This window comes from Papio anubis, chromosome 11, assembly GCF_008728515.1.
Source record: "Papio anubis isolate 15944 chromosome 11, Panubis1.0, whole genome shotgun sequence".
Lineage (NCBI taxonomy): Eukaryota > Metazoa > Chordata > Mammalia > Primates > Cercopithecidae > Papio > Papio anubis.
Window position 1 is genome coordinate 100,183,049 of NC_044986.1, and position 21,968 is coordinate 100,205,016.

General features: G+C 36.9%; 1 protein-coding gene across 10 annotated transcripts in view; it reads right to left on the reverse strand.

Moving 5' to 3' along the window:
* The window catches only part of MYO3A (myosin IIIA), a 262,251-nt gene that overhangs the window by 200,226 nt on the left and 40,057 nt on the right, over positions 1 to 21,968 (reverse strand). For all 10 annotated transcript variants that reach the window (XR_004177076.1, XM_031652455.1, XM_031652451.1 and 7 more), the window contains 2 exons: positions 3,586 to 3,690; positions 2,920 to 3,019 (listed from right to left, as the gene is read on the reverse strand). Coding sequence is in view for 9 of the 10 variants with exons in the window: in XM_031652455.1 (XP_031508315.1) it covers positions 2,920 to 3,019; positions 3,586 to 3,690 (205 nt within the window). In the remaining variant the exon portion in view is untranslated. The remainder of the gene's footprint in view (positions 1 to 2,919; positions 3,020 to 3,585; positions 3,691 to 21,968) is intronic.

Sequence of the window (21,968 nt, forward strand, 5' to 3'; positions counted from 1 at the left end):
ATATAAAGAAGTTATTACTCATTACTTGTTTACTGTGTGCCAGCACGGAGGATCAGAAGGAAAAGCTTTCCCCAAGGGATGGGGATACTGAACAAGGTAGTGGCAGGATCAGATGTGTTTTTTGAAAGGATCCCCCATGTGGAGAAAGGAGTGGAAGGAAGAGGAGATTAGGTTGCAGTGAGTTCAGTAAAGTATAACTGCAGGAGCCCAGGCAAGAGATGAGGGCTAGAACTAGGGCAGGAACAGTAAAGATGGAATCTGGGGATATCTGACAGAGAGACAAGTTTTATGACTAAGTTATATAAGTGGGAGGTGAAAATAAGGGAAGACTCGAGGATGAGCTTAAGATTTTCATCTTGTGCAACGAGTAGATGCAGGCGACTTTCTAAGACAAGAAACTCTTTATATGTAGCAGATTTCTAGGGACAGATGAGGTGGTACAGCTCCATTTTGGACATTCTGAGTATGAGGTGCCTGACAGTCATCTAAGATCTTCAGTACCCAATAATGAGCTGATAGTATAATTATGAAGTGATAGATTCAAATAAAATTGATTCTAAAATCCTTTACTCCCAGCTGTAGCTTTCTCTGAAAATTTGATTTAAAAATAAAATGAGGATATTGATTTTCAGTTTGATTCTGCAGGTTGTGGTTTACCACATCTTGTTCTTTCTGCACTCAAGAAGTTTCAATATAAACTTACACCCCTACCATCCTCAGGTTTTAATTCACACAGCAACCTACTAATCACCATAGGCAAACTGAATCCATGTCCTCTTACTGTGGAGAATAGAAATATTATAAGCACTATCTTATATGTAATTAATAATATTTTGGTGTCAGACACCAGGAATGCATTTCATAAGCAACTGGCCCTCTTTTCTAAGTATTGCCGAAAATCTATAAATCAAATAATGTAAGACCAAAGCTCTCATTTTGTTAACTACTCCAATTTATGATGTTTTAAAAAGACATCATATAAAGGCCGGGTGCAGTGGCTCACGCCTGTAATCCCAGCACTTTGGGAAGGCCGAGGCGGGTGGACCACGAGGACAGGAGATCGAGACCATCCTGGCTAGCACAGTGAAACCCCGTCTCTGCTAAGAAATACAAAAAAAATTAGCCAAGCGTGGTGGCAGGCACCTGTAGTCCCAGCTACTTGGTAGGCTGAGGCAGGAGAATGGTGTGAACCCGGGAGGTGGACCTTGCAGTGAGCCGAGATCGCGCCACTGCACTCCAGCCTGGGCAACAGAGGTGAAACTCCATCTCAAAAACAACAACAACAAAATCATATAAAAGGTTGCCTTATTTGTTATCTAAGTATATGTTTTTAATCTAGTTTATTTTGGAGGAAATCATGGGAATTTACATTTCGCAAGGCTTCTGGTTTACCAAATTTTTCTTTAACAGCTAAAAAGTTGTTTATTGACACTTGTTTTAACAATTTTCAACCTACGCTATGCTTACTGTATCGATTTTTTAGAGGAGGGGAATTGTGAGATCCCAAGTTAAATAGCAAGTTCTCCATTTGAGTCTGTCTTAGAGTATAGCCAAAATGATTTCTGGAGAGAATAATGGCCCCTCCTGTGGAGCAGTGAAGAATGAGTTGTAATTTCAAGCAGAAGCCCTTGTTAGTACACACTAACCCAGACAGATTGCTCAAGGCTCTGAATTCAACCAGAAACAAAGACTAGCTGCACCCCAGTTTTTAATCAGGAATTCACAAATTTACTGCTGCTCAGTAGTTTTCAAAAGCACAGGTGAGAAAATCAAAGCACATGCACACGCATGTTTGAGGATACACTATTCATCCATTCCTCTCTAGATGCTCTGAAATTCATTCCTGGGCTAAGCCAAATTACTTGGATATTAAAGAAATTTTAAAAATTAACCCATTAACTTGCGGAGCTTTAGTTTCCAAAATGCAAAATGAAAGAAGATTCACTCATTCAACTAACACTCAGTGGACTTCTATACTCAAAGCATTAGGTCTACGAAATAGACTAAGACAGAGTCCCACTTCTCTAAGACCCTGTCTGTCCACCTATATTTCTAAGTATCTTTATCTATAAACACCAAATGTATAATTATAATTCTATATGATACATGCAAACATGGAAGTATACACAGGTTACAGAAGCACAAGGAGGGATACCTTACCCAACTACAGTGCAAAAGGGAAGGAGAATGACTGAAGGATACTGAGACATCTTCAGGATTACTGTCATCCACTCTCACAAGAAAGTTTAGTAAACATGGAAATTTATTTATTTATTATCTCACATAACAAAAGGTCCAGAGATAAGGCAGCCCCCAAAGTTGATTGACTTAGTGGCTCAATTATGTTATCAAACACCCCCATTCTTCCCCTGTCTCAGCTCTGCCTTTCTCAGAGTTGGCTTTCTGCTCAGGACAGAGCATCTTAGTCACAGGTAACTGTAGCAGTTTCTGGCATCACTATGTGATACGCAAGGGTCCTGAGGAAGAAAGAGACCATCTTTTCCTCTTTCTCCTTAGGAGGGAGGAAATACTCCCAGATGATAATGAAAATTTCCCCTCACATCTCAAAATCCTGGATTTGGATATATGGCCATTTGCAAAGCAATCACTAGTAGGAGCCATGAGATTGTCATTATAGGCTTAGAGTAATCATGTGAGATGCTGTCTGTTTTAGAGGATCAACTACGCATGTTACTACACTGGTGTTATATGAGCACAAACTAGCTGACTTGAAAGAAGTCACCCTTTATTCTGGGAATCTCTCATTTGCCAAATTATCTCTGCACTTCTTACCTCAATAAGATATTACTGATTTTTCCTCTATTTTCAATACCTAGAAAGGAAGGTCATTTGAAAAAGATCAAATCATACCATACTTCATCATGCAGTTAAAACTCATGCAGTTTAAACAAAACTTACCAAAATCTACTAGTTTCACTCCACCTTCAGTGGTCAATAGAATGTTATTTCCTTTCACATCTCTGTGGATAGTTTTGTTGTTATGCAAATGTTGAAGTCCCTAGCCGATGAGAAATATATAATGACTCTTAACAAAAGCATCAAACAACAAAAATTTTCAGATGATGTACTTGTACAAAATCAATAGGAAACACATAATAAAATTAACATTCAGACACTCAAATGTTTCACACTGAGTTACTCACATCAAAGAACATAATTTCCAGTTTGAATCATATAAAAATTCACAAAATCAAAGCATGTTCCTTAGTTCTTAGCAAATATCATATTACAAATGTGTGAGTTTCAATGGAAGAAACTATTTCATATACTTATTTAAGGTAATGGCCAAAAAACCCTATTATTAGTTTTCTACCTTCATCACTATCACAGTCTCAGAAATACACTTAAGAGGTCAGAATTCAGGATCCTGTTGGTACAATGAGAGTAGATTTGTAGTGGAAAAAAAGAATTAGCTATGCTGAACATGTAACATTTTGCACATATTCTTGCATCAATAAATACTAATGTAGTATAACTAGTGACATTTTTCTAAAAATAGGATCTACATTTTTTTTAACTGGAACTGCTTCATAATTAATGCACAAACAATTTAAATTGCCTTACCATTAGTGCTTCATGTAAAATATAGGCAATTAGAGGCTCACTCATTCTTTCACCCCTCTTCAGAAATCCTTTCACAAGGTCAGTCACTGATCCTCCATTGCACAGCTAAACAAGAATATTTTAAGATGGCTATTAAAATACATGTGACATTTTATGTTCCTTCTAGAAAAGGTTTTCCAAAACATTTTTAAAAGTGTTCCAATGTTCTGTTTCAAATGATTAATGCCATTATCTTTTTGGTTTCATAAATAAAATGAATATATAAACTTATACTTGTGTAAAATTAATTCCTAGAACACAATTTTCACATGAATTAATTTTTGGAAGATAATTTGGAGACGCACTGGGCTTGATTTTCAAATTCAAGGATAAGAATTATGATTCTACAAATCATTCTCAAATTTTAGGATCTAGGGCTTAAATGCATTATTGATTTCTGATAGTATAATCAATAATGCAATAGATTGTCATCTCAAAACACAGTTATATACTATTTTGTATGTACATTAATTTAAAAATTTGAAAACATTTCTGGATACATTATTATTACAGTAAGTATTACAAATAATATCTTAGAAAATTATCTAGAATATCATGTACCCATACGTACTTTAGTATCCTCCTTCCCCTCCTCACCCCCAAAACAGGGAGAACGCCCATAGAAAAACAAGAGGAAGGAACATGGTAGGGGAGTTCTCCACATCTCAGTTCTCCAAAGTTAGGTAACATTAAATCCCACAGAAAACTTTCTAAAGAGCTGTATGTTTGCAGAACAGAGAAACACTGATATTAGCAGCAAATATTAACAGAAAAGGGAAGATAACTAGATGAATGGCCCTGGAACAAGAGAACGTCCCAGTGAAGCACTGACCCCACAAATCCTTGATCCTCCAATCCCTAATACTTTAGCCTTTGCCTTCAGCCTTGCCAAACGTCCCAGGGCTCCTTTCTGTCTGTGGTTTCCCCGCCCATCACCCTGACGTACTGGGCCTCCTCCTTTCCCACCTGCTTGGGAACTAAAGAAACCATCATTTCGCTGACTCTCTTCTAACCCAAGTCAGAAGGTGAAAGAAAATTGAAAAACTGAATAAATTTTCTCATGCAATTTTTCTAATGTGGTGATTAGGTTTTATTGGAGGCCTGAACGCTTTTGGTACATTGTGGATTAGATAATAATAGTTAAGATGAATTGCATACTTACTCTGTGCCAGGCACATTTCTAATCTGTTTACATGATTATCTCTAAACCTCACCACAGTCTGAAGTAGGTAATATCATCTTCATGTTAAAGATGAAAAAACTGAGGCACATTTATAATTGGTGTTTTTCTTCATTCAAAGAAAACTTCTTTCAGGTTATACAGGAGTATGTGCAGCCTAGCACTCAAGATTTGCATTTTTCTTATGTATCAGGAAGGGTAATACCCTTTTAGCTGCATAAACAAAAGAGTGTTGCTGCCCCGGAAGCAGAATAAAAGGTCAGACTGGCTCCACTGTGGCCTAGTGCTACTGGCTCACAAAAGTACTCACAATTGATTGAAAAGAAATTGTATCTTTTAAACTGCAAGCTGCTTATTAAAAAAAAAAAAAGTCAAAAAAACTAAGTTTGGCTGGGTGTAGTGGCTCACATCTGTAATCCAGCCGTTTAGCAGGCCAAGGTGAAAGGATCACTTGAGGCTAGGAGTTAGAGACCAGCCTGGGCAACACAGGAAGACCCCTGTCTCTAAAATAATTTTTTATAAAAATTAGCCAGGCATAGTGGCACATAGCTGAGGTTCAGCTATTTGGTAGGCTGAGGCAGGACTGCACAAGCCTATGAGTTCAAGGCTGCAATGAGCTACTGCATCCATCTAGGTGACAGAGTGAGACACTGTCTCTAAAAAAAAAAGTTAAAAAAAAAAACAAAAAAAACACAAGTTTTAGGGCTGCTTTTTAAACTTCTAGGAAGCACTGCAGGGAGACTAAATTTATCTTCCTATTTCTCCAAAGTCTGGCCTCTATTTGGCTGTACTTTCTGCAACTGACTATCATGTTAATACAAGAGTAAATATTTGGCTTCTTTGACTTAGCATAATGCATTTCAGATTCATCTATGTTGCACTTTCTTTTTCTAAATGCTGTTTTAATGTTTTTTAATTCCTTTTTTTTAAATGCTGAGTATTCCACTGAATGGATGAACCACTGTTTATTCATTTATAAAACTGAAAGGCATTTGAATTGTTTTTGGCAATTATAAGTGAAACTGCTATGAACATTCACGTGCAGATTTTGATGTGAATATAAGTTTTCATTTCTCTTGGGTAAATACAAAGAGAGGAAACTGCTGAATCCTATGGGTTACATATTTAACTGTCTCTGCATCAGTCAGACTGTTTCCCATGGTGGCTATGGTTATACCATCTGCAGCCCCTCTAGCAGTGTATCAGAGTTCTAGTTGTTCCATATCTTCATCAGCACTTGACATTGTGAGGTGTTTTGTTAAAGCCATTCTATTTATTTATTTATTTTACTTATTTTATTTTTATTTAAATTTTTTAAAATTTCAATAGGTTTTTAGGGAACAGGTAGTGTTTGGTCACATGAATAAGTTCTTTAGTGGTGATTTCTGAGATTTTGGTGTGCCTATCATCCGAGCTGTGTACACTGTACACAATGTGCTGTCTTTTATCCCTCACCACCCACCCACACTTTCCCCCGAGTCCCCAATGTCCAGTGTATCATTCTTACGCCTTTGTGTCCTCATAGCTTAGCTCCACATATGAGTGAGAACACATGATGTTTGGTTTTCCATTCCTGAGTTACTTCACTTAGAATAATGTAGAATAATCGTCTCCAATTCCATCCAGGTTGCTGTGAATGCCATTATTTCATTCCTTTTTATGGCTGAGTACTATTCAATCATATATATATACACATGTATATATATGTGTGTATATATATATCACATTTTCTTTATCCACCTCTTCATTGATGGGCATTTGGGCTGGTTCCATGTTTTTGCAATTGCAAATTGTGCTGCTATGAACATGTGTGTACAAGTATCTTCTTCATATAATGATTTCTTTTCCTCTGGGTAGATACCTAGTAGCGGGATTGCTGGATCAAATGGTAGATATACTTTTAGTTCTTTAAGGAATCTCTACACTGTTTTCCATAGTGGTTCCATACTGGTGTTGATGGGAGTGTAAAAGTGTTCCCTTTTCACTGCTTCCACACAAACATCTATTATTTTTTGAGTTTTTGATTATGGCCATTCTTGAAGGAGTGAGGTGGTTTCACATTGTGGTTTTGATTTGCATTTCTCTGATAATTAGTGATATTGAGTATTTTTTCATATGCTTTTTGACCACTTGTGTATCTTCTTTTGAGAACTGTCTATTCACATCTTTAGCCCACTTTTTGATGGGATTTTTTTTTTTCTTGCTGATTTGTTTGAGTTCTTTGTAGATCCTGGATATTAGTTCTTCATCAGATATACAGATTTTGAAGATTTTCTCTCACTATGTGGGTTGTCTTTTAACTCTACTGATTATTTATGTTGCTGTGCAGAAGCTTTTTAGTTTAATTAAGTTCCATCTATCTTTGTTTTTGTTGCATTTGTTTTTGGGTTCTTGGTCATGAAGTCTTTGCCTAAGCCAATGTCTAAAAGGGTTTTTCCCATATTATTTTCTAGAATCTTTATGGATTCAAGTCTTAGATTTAAGTCTTTGATCCATCTTGAGTTGATTTTTGTGGAAGGTAAGAGATGAGAATCCAGTTTCATTCTTCCATATGTGGCTTGCCAATTATTCCAGCACCATTTGTTGAATAGAGTATCCTTTCCCCACTTCATGTTTTTGTTTGCTTTGTTGAAGATCAATTGGCTGTGGTATTTGGCTTTATTTCTAGGTTCTCTATTCTGTTCCATTGGTCTATGTGCCTGTTTTTATATCAGTACCATGCTGTTTTGGTGACTATGGCCGATAGTGTAGTTTGAAGTTGGGTAATGTGATGCCTCCAGATTTATTCTTTTTGCTTAGCGTTGCTTTGGCTATTTGGGCTCTTTTTTGGTTCCATATGAATTTCACGATTGTTTTTTCTAGTTCTGTGAAGAATGATAGTGGTATTTTGATGGAAATTGCATTGAATTTGTGGATTGCTTTTGGCAGTATGGTCATTTTCACAATATTGATTCTACATATCCATGAGCATCGGTTGTGTTTCCACTTTTTTGTGTCATCTGTGATTTCTTCCAGTACTGCTTTGTAGTTTTCCTTGTAAGAGGTCTTTCACATCCTTGGTTGGATATATTCCTAAATAGCTTATTTATTTATTTTTGCAGCTATTGTGAAAGAGGTTGAGTTATTGATTTGATTCTCAGCTTAGGTGCTGTTGGCATATAGCAGAGCCACTGATTTGTGTACATCAATTTTGTTTCCTGAAATTTTGCTGAATTCATTTACCAGTTGTAGGAGATTTTCGGATGAGTCTTTAGGATTTTTCTAAGTATAAGATCATATCATCAGCAAAGAGTGACAGTTTGACTTCCTCTTTACTGATTTGAATGTTCTTTATTTCTTTCTCTTGACTGATTGCTCTGGCAAGGAATTCTAGTACTATGTTGAATAGACGTGGTGAAAGTGGGCATCCTTGTCTTGTTCCAGTTCTCAGGGGGAATGCTTTCAACTTTACCCTGTTCAGTATAATGTTGGCTGTGGGTTTGTCATTGATGGTTTTTATTACCTTAAGGTATTTCCTTTCTATGCCAATTTTCCTGAGGGGTTTAATCATAAAGCGATGCTGGATTTTGTCAAATGCTTTTTCTGCATCTATTGAGATGATCATGTAATTATTATTTTTAATTCTGTTTATGTAGTGTGTCACATTTGTTGACTTACATATGTTAAACTATCCCTGGATCCCTGGTATAAAACCCACTTGATCATGGTGAATTATTGTTTTGATATGCTGTTGGATTCAGTTTGCTAGTATTTTGTTGAGGATTTTTGCATCTATGTGCATCAGGGATATGTAGTTTTCTTCTGGTCTGCAGTTTTCTTTTTTTGTTATGTCCTACCCTGGTTTTGGTATTAGGATGATACTGGCTTCATAGAATGATTTAGGGGAATTCCCTCTTTCTCTATCTTTTGGAATAGTATCAATAGGATTGATACCAATTCTTCTTTGAATGTCTGATAGAATTCAGCTGTGAATCTGTCTGATCCTGGACTTTTTTTGGTTGGCAATTTTTTTTATTACCATTTTAATCTCACTGCTTGTTATTAGTCTGTCAGAGATTCTATATCTTCCTGGTTTAATCTAGGAGGGTTATATTTCCAGGAATTTATCCATCTTCTCTAGATTTTCTGGTTTATGTGCTCAAAGGTGTTCACAGTATCCTTGAAAAATCTTTTGTATTTCTCTGGTATCAGTTGTAATATCTCCCATTTTGTTTTCAATTGAGCTTATTTGTATCTTCTGTCTTCTTTTCTTGGTTAATCTTTGTCTAACCAGCTTTTTATTTCATTTGTCTGTTGTATTTTTTGTTTGTTTCAGTTCCATTTAGTTCTATTCTAATCTTCATTATTTCTTTTCTTCTGCTGGGTTTGGGTTTGGATTGTTTTTGCTTCTCCAGTTCCGTGAGGTGTGACTTTAGATTGTATATATTTGTGCTCTTTCAGAAGTTTTTTTTTTTTTTTTTTTTTTTTTTAGACAGAGTCCTGCTTTGTCACTCAGGCTGGAGTGCAGTGGCGTCATCTCAGCTCACTGCAACCTCTGCCTCTGGGGTTCAAGCAATTCTCCTGCCTCAGTCTCCCAAGTAGCTGGGACTACAGTCACACACCGTCATGCCCAGCTAATTTTTTGAATTTTAGTAGAAACGTGGTTTCACCGTGTTGCCCAGGCTGGCTGCAAACTCCTGAGCTCAGGCAATCTGCCTGCCTCCGCTTCACAAAGTGCTGGGATTACAGGCATGAGCCACCAAGCCCAGCCTCAGACTTTCTGATGTAGGGATTTAATGCTATGAACTTTCCTCTTAGCACCGCTTTTGCTGTATCCCAGAGTTTTTGACAGGTTGTGTCACTATTATTGTTCAGTTCAAAGAATTTTTTAATTTCCATCTTGATTTCATTGTTGACCAGTGATCATTTAGGAGCAGGTTATTTAATTTCCATGTATTTGCAAGATTTTGAGGGTTCCTTTTGGAGTTGATTTCCAATTTTATTCCACTGTGGTCTTGATATGGCTTTGATGACTGGAGGAACACCAGGGTTTTTGGCTTTGTGCTGATAGGACACAGACACATGTGGAGTGGTTTTAAGGAGCGAAAAGTTTAATGGGCAAGAAAGAGGAAGAGAACAGCTTCCCTGTACAGAGACAAGGGAAGGGGGCTTGGAACAAAAAGAAACCCTGTGTGAGGTAGAAAGGTAGTTTATTATATCAGGAGGCTGGAGGAGGTGGTGTCTGGTTTGCATAGGGCCCAGGGGATTGGTTTGACTAGGTGTGTTATTTATGTAGCCTGCGAAAAACCTGGCCCCTTTACCTTAAGTTTATGTGAGTTCTCATGTGTTAGGTGAGTCTTCTGAAGACAGTAGAAACTTGGTTGGTAAATTCTTATCCATTCTGTTACTCTGTATCATTTAAGTGGAGTATTTAGGCCATTTACATTCAATGCTAGTACTGAGATGTGAGGTACTATTCTATTCATCATGCTATTTGTTGCCTGAATACCTTGATTCTTTTTCATTGTGTTATTTTTATATAGGTTCTGTGAGATTTATGCTTTAAGGAGATTCTATTTCGTTGTATTTGGAGGATCTCTTTCAAGATTTAGAGCTCCTTTTACCAGTTCTTGTAGTGCTGGCTTGGTAGTGGTGAATTCTCTCAGCATTTGTTTGTCTGGAAAAGACCTTCTTTCCTTAATTTATGAAGCTTAGTTTCTCTGGATACAAAATTCTAGGCCGATAATTGTTTTGTTTAAGGAAGTTAAAAATTGGACCTCAATCCCTTTGAGCTTGTAGGGTTTCTGCTGAGAAATCTGCTGTTAATCTGATATGTTTTCTTTTATAGGTTACCAGATGCTTTTGCCTCACAGCTCTTAAGATTCTTTCCTTTGTCTTGACTTTAGATAACCTGATGACTATATGCCTAGGCAATGATGTTTTACGATGAATTTCCCAGGTGTTGTCTGAGCTTCTTGTATTTGGATATATTTGCTAGATCTTTAGCAAGGCTGGGAAGTTTTCCTCAATTATTCCCTCAAATATGTTTTCCAAACTTTTAGATTTCTCTTCTTCCTCAGGAGCACCAATTATTCTTAGGTCTGGATATTTAACATAGTCCCAAATTTCTTGGAGGCTTTATTCACTTTTCAAAATTCATTTTTCTGGCTGGGCATGGTGGTTCATACCTGTAATCCAGCACTTTCGGAGGCCAAGGCAGGCAGATCACAAGGTCAGGAGATCAAGACCATCCTGGCTAACATGGTGAAACCCCATCTCTACTAAAAATACAAACAAAAAATTAGCCAGGTGTGGTGGTGGGCACCTGTAGTCCCAGCTACTCGGGAGGCTGAGACAGGAGAATGGCGTGAACCCAGGAGTTGGAGCTTGCAGTGAGCCGAGATGGTGCCACTGCGCTCCAGCCTGGGCGACAGACTGAGACTCCGTCTCAAAAAAAAAAAAAAAAAAAAAAATTCATTTTTCTTTGTCTTTGATTGATTGGATTAATTAAAAAGCCTTGTTTTCAAGCTCTGACGTTCTTTCTTCTGCTTGTTCAATTCTATTGCTGAGACTTTCAAGTGAATTTTGCATTTCTCTAATTGTGTCCTTGATTTCCAGAAGCTGTGATTGTTTTTTATTTATGTTATCTATTTAACATTTCACTGAAGAATTTTCCTTTCATATCCTGTATCATGTTTTTAATTTCTTTAAGTTAGACTTCACCTATCTCTGGTGCCTCCTTGATGAGCTTAAAATTTGACCTTCCGAATTATTTTTCTGGCAATTCAGAGATTTCATCTTGGTTTGGGTTCATTGCTGGTGTACTGGTATGATCTTTTGGAGGTGACAAAGAATCTTGTTTTGTCATATTACTAGAATCGTTTTTCTGGTTCCTTCTCATTTGAGTAGTCTATGTCAGAGGGAAGATCTGGAATTTAGGGGCTGCTGTTCAGATTTTTTTGTCCCACAGGGTGCTCCCTTGATACTGTGTTCTCTCCATTTCACTAGGAATGGGGCTTTTTAAGATCCCAACTGTAGTTATTGGTTTTGCTCTTCTGTTTCCAGCCACCCAGTGGAGCCATCAGGCTCTGGGTTAGTACTGGGGAGTGTCTGCAAAGAGTCCTGTAATGTGATCCGTCTTCAGGTCTTGCAGCCGTGGATACCAATACCTGCACTGGTGGAGGTAGCAGGGGAGTGAAGTGGGCTTAGTGAAGGTCTTTGGTTGTGTTTTTGTTCAGTGCACTGGTTTTGTCTTGGTTGGCCTCCAGCCAGGAGGTGGTGCTTTCAATAGCACATCAGCTGCAATCCTATAGAGAGCATGCAAACTTGCTCTAGGGACACCTGGGTAGGTATTCAGTTTTCTTAGGTGGTGAGCAGGGCCATAGAGCTTCCAAGAGTTTTTGTCTTCCAAGACCTTTGTCTTTGGCTACCAGAGTGGGTAGAGAAGGACCACCAGGTGGGGGCAGGGATAGGTGTGTCTGAGCTCACCCTCTCCTTGGGTGGGGCTCGCTGTGGCTGCTGTGGGGGATGACGATGTAGTTCCCAGTCCAGTGGAGTTATATTCCCAGGGAGGTTATGTCTGCCTCTGCTGAGTCACACAGGTCACCAGTAAAGTGGGGGTAAGCTGGCATGCACAGGCCTCACCCAGCTCCCACACAGCCTGCAGTCCTAAAGGCCAGTCTCACTCCCACCGTGCCCCACCAACAGCACCCAGTCTATTTCCAGCCAGCTGGTAACCAGGGCTGAGAGCTTGCCCCAGACTACGAGCCTCCCCATTGAGAAAGCAAGCAGACTCACAGTTTTTTGGCATCTCAGGAAACCTGAAGAGGTGATCCAGTTCCTTCAAAATATCTCAGATTTCCCAGTATGTTCCTGTGGTAGGTAGTTCTTGGAGCAAAAGTTCATGATGTGAGTCTTTACACACTGCTCTGTCTGTCTTGAGTAGGAGCTGCAAGTTAGTCTTGCCTCCTATCCACCATCTTAATCCTGTTAAAGTCATTCTAAATGATAGCAGTATCTCATTGTGATTTTAGAGTAGATTTTTCCTAATGACTAATAACATTGACCATCTTTTCATGCACTTATTTGCCATCCATATATTTTCTCTGGCGAAACATCCAATTTTTTGTTCATTTTTTCACTGCTTATTTACTTTCTCATTGTTGAGTTTTGATAGCTTTTTATATATTCTGGATATAAGTCCTTTATCATAATAGATGTTTTGGAAGTATTTTCTCCCACCCTGTGGCTTGCCCTTTTATTTTAAGTGTCTTTTGAAGAGCAGAAGCTCCAAACTGATCATTTAAAACAAATTTATAAAACGTGCTTTTTTATGTCTAAATTTTTTTTTCCTAATTCAAAGTCACAAAGTTTTTCTCCTATAATTTCCTTAGGAACTTTATAGTTTTCAGTTTTACATACAGGTAGGTCTGTGATCCTTTTTGACTTAATTTTTGTATATAGTGTGATGTATGATATGGTTGGTATATGGATGTCAAATTATTACAGTACACTTTTCTATTAGTGATAAGTGTCCAAGAAACAGGAGATACAACTCTGAATTGTGTTTAAAATCTAGTTGCAAACACCAAGAATGGGGAAACGTTAAATACATATTGCTGAGTGAAAGAAGGCAATCTGAAAAGGCTACATACTGTGTGATTCCAATTATATAACACTCTGGAAAAAGCAAAAGTGGAGATAATAAAAAGATTAGTAATTGCTAGGGGTTCAGGGGAGAGGGAGGGATGAATAAGTACAGCACAGACAATTTTTAGGGCAGTGAATCTACTCTATGTGATACTGTAATGATTGATACAGATCATCATACAGTTGTCAAAATCCATAAAATGTATAACACTAGGAAACCCTAATGTAAACTATGGATTTTGGTTAACAATAATATATCATCCTTGGCTCAGTTGTAACAAATGTACCACACTAGTTCAAGATCAAGTTTATGTAGCTCTTTACTTTCTGCTCAATTTTTCTGCAAACTAAAACTGCTCAAAATATAAAGTCTATCAATTTGTTTTAAAAATATAGTTGCCAACACCAAGAATATACAAAAAAGACCTGAAATAATATGAAGCACACAAAATTAATCCAAGTTCAATACAAATGAAGTCCCCCTAGAATGTATTCTCCAGAATGAAATCATTCTACTCATGACTGAATTTTATAACCAATACATTTTTACACAAGTGAGGTATTGACACATTTATATATAAATGTTTTCATAATGTAATACTTTTGATTAAGAAAATGGACTTTAGAAGAATCATAATTTATCCCTTTAAAATCAACAAGTATTTATTGAATTGTTACTATATGCAAAACATTGAGTAGGTGCTCAAGTGCATCAAAGATGACTAGGACGGCTTCTTTTCTCAAGAGGCTTAAAATACAATCAGAATAGTGAGGGTTTTATGTTGTTCTTATTGCTGTTTGTTTGTTTTGCCTGGAGGAGATTTTATAACCATTATGTGGGTTTTTCACCCAGGCTGGAGTGCAGTGGCTTGATCTTGGCTCACTGCAAGCTCCGCCTTCCAGGTTCACCCCATTCTCCTGCCTCAGCCTACGGAGTAGCTGGGACTATAGGCGCACGCCACCACGCCCGGTTAATTTTTTGTATTTTTTAGTAGAGACGGGGTTTCACTGTGTTAGCCAGGGTGGTCTCAATCTCCTAACCTTGTGATCTGCCCACCTCGGCCTCCCATAGTGCTGGGATTACAGGTGTGAGCCACCACGCCTGGCCTTTCCTTGTTTTTTGTTTGTTTTGCCTGGGGGAGATTTTATAACCAGCAGACACTTCACAATGTTTGAAAATATGTTTTATTGTCAAGGCTGTGAAACTGCTATTGGCATCTAGAGGCCAGGAATGCTGCTAAACATACAACAGTGCACAGGAAAAGGCTCCATAACAAACATTTATCTAAGCCAAAATGTCAACAGTGCCAAGGCTGAAAAGCCCCTCATTAGAGGGAAAAACACAATGACCTAGATTATATGTCAGGTCTTGAATCATAGTTATGTGGTAAAAGAATTATGTGCAAAGTACTATAGAATTTCACAGAGAGACTGACAACATTGAGTCAAAAGGGAAAAAATAAAAGGTTTTAAAGAGAATATTACATCTGCTGTCATATATGTTGACAACACTTTTCTACAGATTGTTTTGGTATGTTTTCTTTGGTTATGATGTCTTCTGGAACACAGAAGTACACTTGGGAGGGTAGGTTGGGTGATTCAAATTTATCAACTTTTTCTGTATGTTCACTGTTTTCTGTTTTTTTGGTTTTTTGGGGTTTTTTGTTTGTTTGTTTGTTTTGTAATACTCACAAGAAAAGCTTTTCTCCAAACTAAGATAATATTTTGTGACCCTGGTAAGATGGTGATTAAATCATTTTCTTACTACAACTACTTAAACTTACTAGATTTTTAAAAACAAGCATATATATTAAAACAAAAGCAGGACATTTTTAATAGTTAAAAAAGAAACAATGCTATTCACTCTAATAACTGCAAATACTGTACTCTAATTCTGTAGAAGCCATTGATTTGGCTTGTAGTGCAGGAGATACACCCTCACAATTGATTGTACACTAAAATGGAACGAGTGGCTCTCTTCAGAAAGAAAGACCAGTTAAAGTCACACTAGAATGTGAGGTGAAAGACATGAATACCAATTCTCTAAGAATTCCAGGAAAAATTAGTGATGACAAAAAAAAAATGATTTCATAATCCTCTATTTTACAGATCTAAGCAAACAATATGGAAAAACATTACAATCAAACATTTCCAGACAATGAAGTAGTAGACAAGAGGCCATAATAATAGTCTGCACATACCAAAAATATGACCCACCATTACCACTAGCAACAATAGTACCACATCAAAGGGATAAAATACACAAATCTTTCTGAAAATATAAATATAGAAATCTAAAGCATATAAACAAATTCTCCCCATGAAATTTGTTTTCTGGCTTGAATTTCACCTGATGAATTCCCTTAAGATGTTATTAGTTATCTGAGCAATTCAACTAAGACAGTAATTTCCTACATAGGATCTATAATTCTATATATTCTGTAATATTCTTATAGTCTCATTTATATTAGCTAAGTATTTTATAGAAATAATAATGTACAATTTTAGGTGGTATATGACTTAATTTGATATCGTTTGGCTGTTTCCCCACCCAAATCTCATCTTCAATTCTCATGTGTTGTGGGAGAGACCTGGTAGGAGGTAACTGAATCATGAGGCCAGGTCTTTCCTGTGCTTTTCTCCTGACAGTGAATAAGTCTCACGAGATTTGATGGTTATAAAAAGGGGAGTTTCCCTGCACAAGCACTCCTCTCTTTGCCTGCTGCCATCCATGTAAGATGTGACTTGCTCCTCCTTGACTTCTGCCATGATTGTGAGGCTTCCCCAGCCAAGTGTAAGTACAATTAAACCCCTTTCTTTTATAAATTGCCCAGTCTCAGGTATGTCTTTATCAGCAGTGTGAAAATGGACTAATACATCATTCCTATTCCAATAAACATAGCCACTTAATTTTTCAAGATAAAAGTCCCTTAAATAAAAACAAACTCAAAATCATTCTCTAAATTTAACATATGAAAGGAATAGAATACATTATTAAAACAAGATATTCAAATTTTACTTATAAATCACACAGTATATTTGAAAATATTAAAAGCCTTATTTCCTTTATGTCTTCTGCTATATTGTTTTGCTATACATGTTATAAAAAATAATTCACATTAGAAGCCAGAGATTTGGTAGTAAATAACAAAAAAACTATATACAATTGCAAAGAGATAGCAACACTGATATCAGAAACAGAACCTCACCACTCCTGTCTCCCCGAAATACTGAGGCTCTTCTATGTGATACTTCTGGATATTTCTATCTGGAAGTGGAAGTGAGATGGTGGACAAAGAGAAAGGAGAAATGCTTTTCTCTTTTGTGCATCTATTTTGTAAAGAACACATACTAAGGTTTGTTAACGTCTAGTATTTATGGCTCAGTAAGTTAATCAATGTATCTAGACTCTCTTCAAAGTCACAAAATTCTCATTTTACAAACTATGAAACACACAAGCTTTATCCATTCATTCATTTAAGTTACACTGAGAAAAAATACACCTGACTTATTTCAATTTTTAAGAGATTAGGGACAGAAAATCACAAATGACAAAATTTTTTAAATCAAATATTTTCTCAATCGTTTTGCTTTGAATACATATCAGTTTATCTGCTTGACTATGGCTTTATCTGCTGTTAGGGAAACCACTAGGTGAGGCTCACATGAACCTGGCCAGGAGAAACTGAAGTTCTTAATAATCCCCTTCCCTTGAACCCTGCCCATCCCCTCCTGTACCTGTTTCATACAGGGAATTTATTTCTCTGTTACCAAAGTAGGATCAGTGGTTTAGTTTTCAGAACAGAAAAAGTTTTCTGAATGAAACTTCAAGAAGTTTGATTAAAATGGAAAAGAAATTGGAGGAGGAAGTGAATAGACAAAGATGGAAATTATTAAACAGACTGTTGATAACTAAATATCAATATACCACAAATTACTTTGTGTCTGAAAATCTTCCTAAAGAACCTCCAAATATGAACATACCATGAACTCTCTAATTCTTCATTTAGAATTAGTGAAATTTCAAATATGGTCTTTTGTGAAATATACTTTTCTTCAACTAGCATAAAATATCCTTATATAAAGAAAAGTAATAAGATAATATTCAAACTGAAATGTGAGTTTTAAAAAATAAATATGAAGAATTAAAATATCTTAAATGAAAAGCAAATACTGTGTAATTAGGCAACAGATAATAAAAAATAAAAATGACCTTGTTTCCCTTTAAAAATAATTGCATCCAGGTGAATGAATTATGTCGTATTTAGCCTATGCAATTTTTAAATCACCAAGATAGACTAAAAAGGGGATTTTATAATAGTAGAATGAAAAATAATTATGTATAGCTTTGCAACACAATGCTAAAATAGACCTTAGTGTTCTTTAATCAAACAAAATTGAAGTATAATTTTCCTACACCAGAGCTACACTAATTAAATAACAGAGCAGCACTGAAAATGAATTTTCTACCCTGGCTGTAGCCAAACATTTCAAAACGAAACTAAGTCAAAAAGTATGTTATATAAACAGATCATTGCAGCTAACTTCCAAAGACAGCCTTTGTAAGTTCTTTGAATGTATTCTGTCTTTAGGAGAGGACATGAGATTTTCACTCAAATTTCTGAAGAAGGATTGCTAATTTCTATAGTTGGCATTTTTGGCTTTGTTGTTTTTCAATTGTTTTTTGTTTATTCTAAGAATGTTTTAAGGCCATTAGCTTAGTCTGACTATATTCTGTGTGAGGCTACAAAAGCAGAAACTCTGTTTTTCTAATATTCATTCCTGTTTTCACTTTGCTCATTATAAAAGTGCTATCAATATTCATGCTTGAGTCTCTTGGAAACACTAATCTTTAGCAAATACCTACACGTGAAACTTCTGCATCATGTGGTAGGTGTATGTGTCATGTTATAAGACACTGCTGTATGTTTCCAAAGTAACTGAACTGTTTTACACTGCCATAAGCAGTGTATAAGAGTCCAGTTGGCTCTGCCACCTCACCAATACTCAGCACTATCAGTGTTTTAATTTTAGCCATTTTAGCAAATGTCTAACTGCATTTCATTGTGGTTTTAATTTAAATTTCCCCAAAGACTAAAGATGTTGAACATATTTTATGTATATGGCATTGTACAATGTCCAAAGTTCTTGCTTACTACTTTTAAACTGGATGGGTACGCTTTATTAGATAAAATTCTCACTATTCCTAGTGTGCTGACAGCGTTTATCACATATGGGTAGTGAATTTTGGCATGTCTTTCATGATTTTTTTCCACTTTGATTCTGTTAATGCAATTGTGGTGCAGAGAATTTTTAATGTTTTAACAAATGCATTTTAATGTTTTAACAAACTTGCACTCACTCTTGAAATAAACTCCATTCAGTCATGATGTATTAATATTTTTATATAGTGCTAGATTTTATTTGTTAATACCCTGTGAAGTACTTTACATATGAGTTCATGTGGAATGTCAGACTCAATTTTTTTTGTGATGCCTTTGTCTTCTTTCAACATTGTTGAGAAATAGAAGTAAAATCCTAAGCATCCCAGACAACTGAACAGACCCTCTCTTGGCCAAGTAGACCCTAGAGAAACTTTAAAAACTGAGTCCCCAGCCATGATGGGATAAGTTGGACACGTGTCAATAAGGTCATAAGGGCACAGAGTAAATGAAGAAACATTCAAGATCATAACACAATCTCAGTTGGAACTGTAGGAGTCTGTGGCACTTGAGCCATCTTCTCCCTCAAACATCCCCAGCCAGTTCAGTGTGAAGCAAGGTGTCACTTTAAGAGATGTTGACCCCTGTCTCTGCTGCCAGCTCCTGAACAGTGGCTCAGAGAGTTTGCCCAGAAGGAGAGGCAGGTCATAAGAACAAAGAATTCCAAAGCTCTCCTCAGTGGTCCTGACTGTATTTGGGAGACAGTGTGGGAAAATTAAAGCCTAAGAGTACTCTTAGCAAGAGTGAGATTTTGATAATTACACTGAGGCTGATAACTCCATGACAGCAACAAGCTAACCATAGGCTGGATAGCTTAGCAAATATAATTGTTTTTGGAATTTATACATTTTTAAAAAATATTTCACTTTAAGTTCCAGGATACAGGTGCAGAACGCGCAGGTTTGTTACATAGGTATACATGTACCATGGTGGTTTGCTTCACCTATCAACCTGTCATGTAGGTGTTAAGCCCTGCATGCATTAGGTATTTACCCTAATGCTCTCCCTCCCCTCAACCCCCAACCCCACCCCCCGACAGGCCCTGGTGTTTCTTGTTCCCCTCCCTATGTCCATGTGTTCTCATTGCTTAACTCCTACTTATGAGTGAGAACATATGGTGTTTGGTTTTCTGTTCCTGTGTTAATTTGCTAAGGATGATAGCTTTCAGTGTCATCCATGTCCCTGCAAGGGAAATGATCTCATTCCTTTTGTATGGCTGCATAGTATTCCATGGTGTATACATATCACATTTTCTTTATCCAGTCTATCACTGATGGGCATTTGGGTTGGTTCCATGTCTTTGCTATTGTAAATAGTGCAGGAATAAACATATGTGTGTATGTGTCTTTATAGTAGAATGATTTATATTCCTTGGGGTATATACCCAGTAATGGGATTGCTGGGTCAAGTGGTATTTCTGGTTCTAGATCCTTGAGGAATTGCCACACTGTCTTCCACAATGGTTGAACTAATTTACATTCCCACTAACAGTATAAAAGCATTCCTATTTCTCCACAGACTCCCCAGCATCTATCGTTTCTTGACTTTTTAATAAATATCATTCTGACTGGTGTGAGATGGTATCTCATTATGGTTTTGACTTGTATTTCTCTAATGATCAAAGATGTTGAGCTTTTTTCATATGTTTATTGGCCACATAAATGTCTTCTTTTCAGAAGTGTCTGTTCATATCGTTTGCCCACGTTTTGATGGTTTTTGTTTTTTTCCCTGTAAATTTTTTTCAGTTTCTTGTAGATTCTGGATATTAGTCCTTTGTTGGATGGGTAGATTGCAAAAATTTTTTCTCATTCTGTAGGCTGCCTGTTGACTCTGACGATAGTTTCTTTTGCTGTGCAGAAGCTCTTTAGTTTAATTAGATCCCATTTGTCGATTTGGGCTTTTGTTGCAATTGCTTTTGGTGTTTTCGTCATGAAATCTTTGCCTATGCCTACGTCCTGAATGGTATTGCCTAAGTTGTCTTCTAGGGTTTTTATGGTTTTTGGTTTTACATTTAAGTCTTTAATCCATCTTGCATTAATTTTTTTATAAGGTATAAGGAAGGGGTCCAGTTTCAGTTTTCTGCATATGGCTAGCCAGTTGTCCCAATACCATTTATTAAACAGGGAATCCTTTCCCAATTGCTTGTTTTTGTCAGGTTGGTCAAATATCAGATGGTTATACATGTGTGGTGTTATTTCTTAGGTGTCTGTTATGTTCCATTGATCTATATGTCTGTTTTGGTACCCATACCATGCTGGTTTGGTTACTGCAAATTCAACATCCCCTCATATTAAAAACTCTATAAACTAGGTATTGATGGAACACATATCAAAATAATAAGGGCCATTTATGACAAACCCATACCCAATATCATACTAAATGAGCAAAAACTGGAAGCATTCCCTTTGAAAACCAGCACTTGATGAGGATGCCCTCTCTCACCACTCCTTTTCAACATAGTATTGGAAGTTCTGGCCAAGGCAATCAGGCAAGAGAAAGAAATAAAGGGTATTTGAATAGGAAGAGAGAAAGTCAAATTGTCTCTGTTTGCTGATGACATGATTCTATATTTAGGAAACCCCACTGTCTCAGCCCAAAAACTCCTTAAGCTGATAAACAACTTCAGCAAAGTTCTAGTATACAAAATCAATGTGCAAAAATCACAAGCATTCCTATATACCAACAATAAACAAGCAGAGTGGCAAATCATGAATGAATTCCCATTCACGATTGCTACAAAGAGAATAAAATACCTAGCAATACAGCTGACAAGGATGTGAAGGACCTCTTCAAGGAGAATTATAAACCACTGCTCAGGGAAATAAGAGAGGACCTAAACAAATGGAAAACTATTCCATCCTCATGGATAGAAAGAACCAATATCATGAAAATGGCCATACTGCCCAAAATAATTTATATATTCAATGCTATTCCCATTAAACTACATTGACATTCTTCACAGAATTAGCAAATAAAATTTTTAAAAAGAAACAGCTAAGAAGAACTCTCCTGGAATCAAAATGAACCTCAAAACTAGCCACAAAAAGTACTCCTGTAAGGAGGCTGCAACTTAATTGAATCAGATTGTGAAAACAATCCATGCCCCAAGACACTGCTGGAAACAACGGAGCAATCAGCTGACAACTCATGGAGCCTAATAACTGCGATGGCACCAACAGACAGCTTAATAGAAAGATTAGGGAATGAAACAGTCATGGAAAAGCCCCGTTAAAACCACTATTATTGCAGGGTGATTGTGCATATGCCCTAAGCTGCGCTTGCTGAAGAGTGACATCAAAGGCTTCATAGATGGG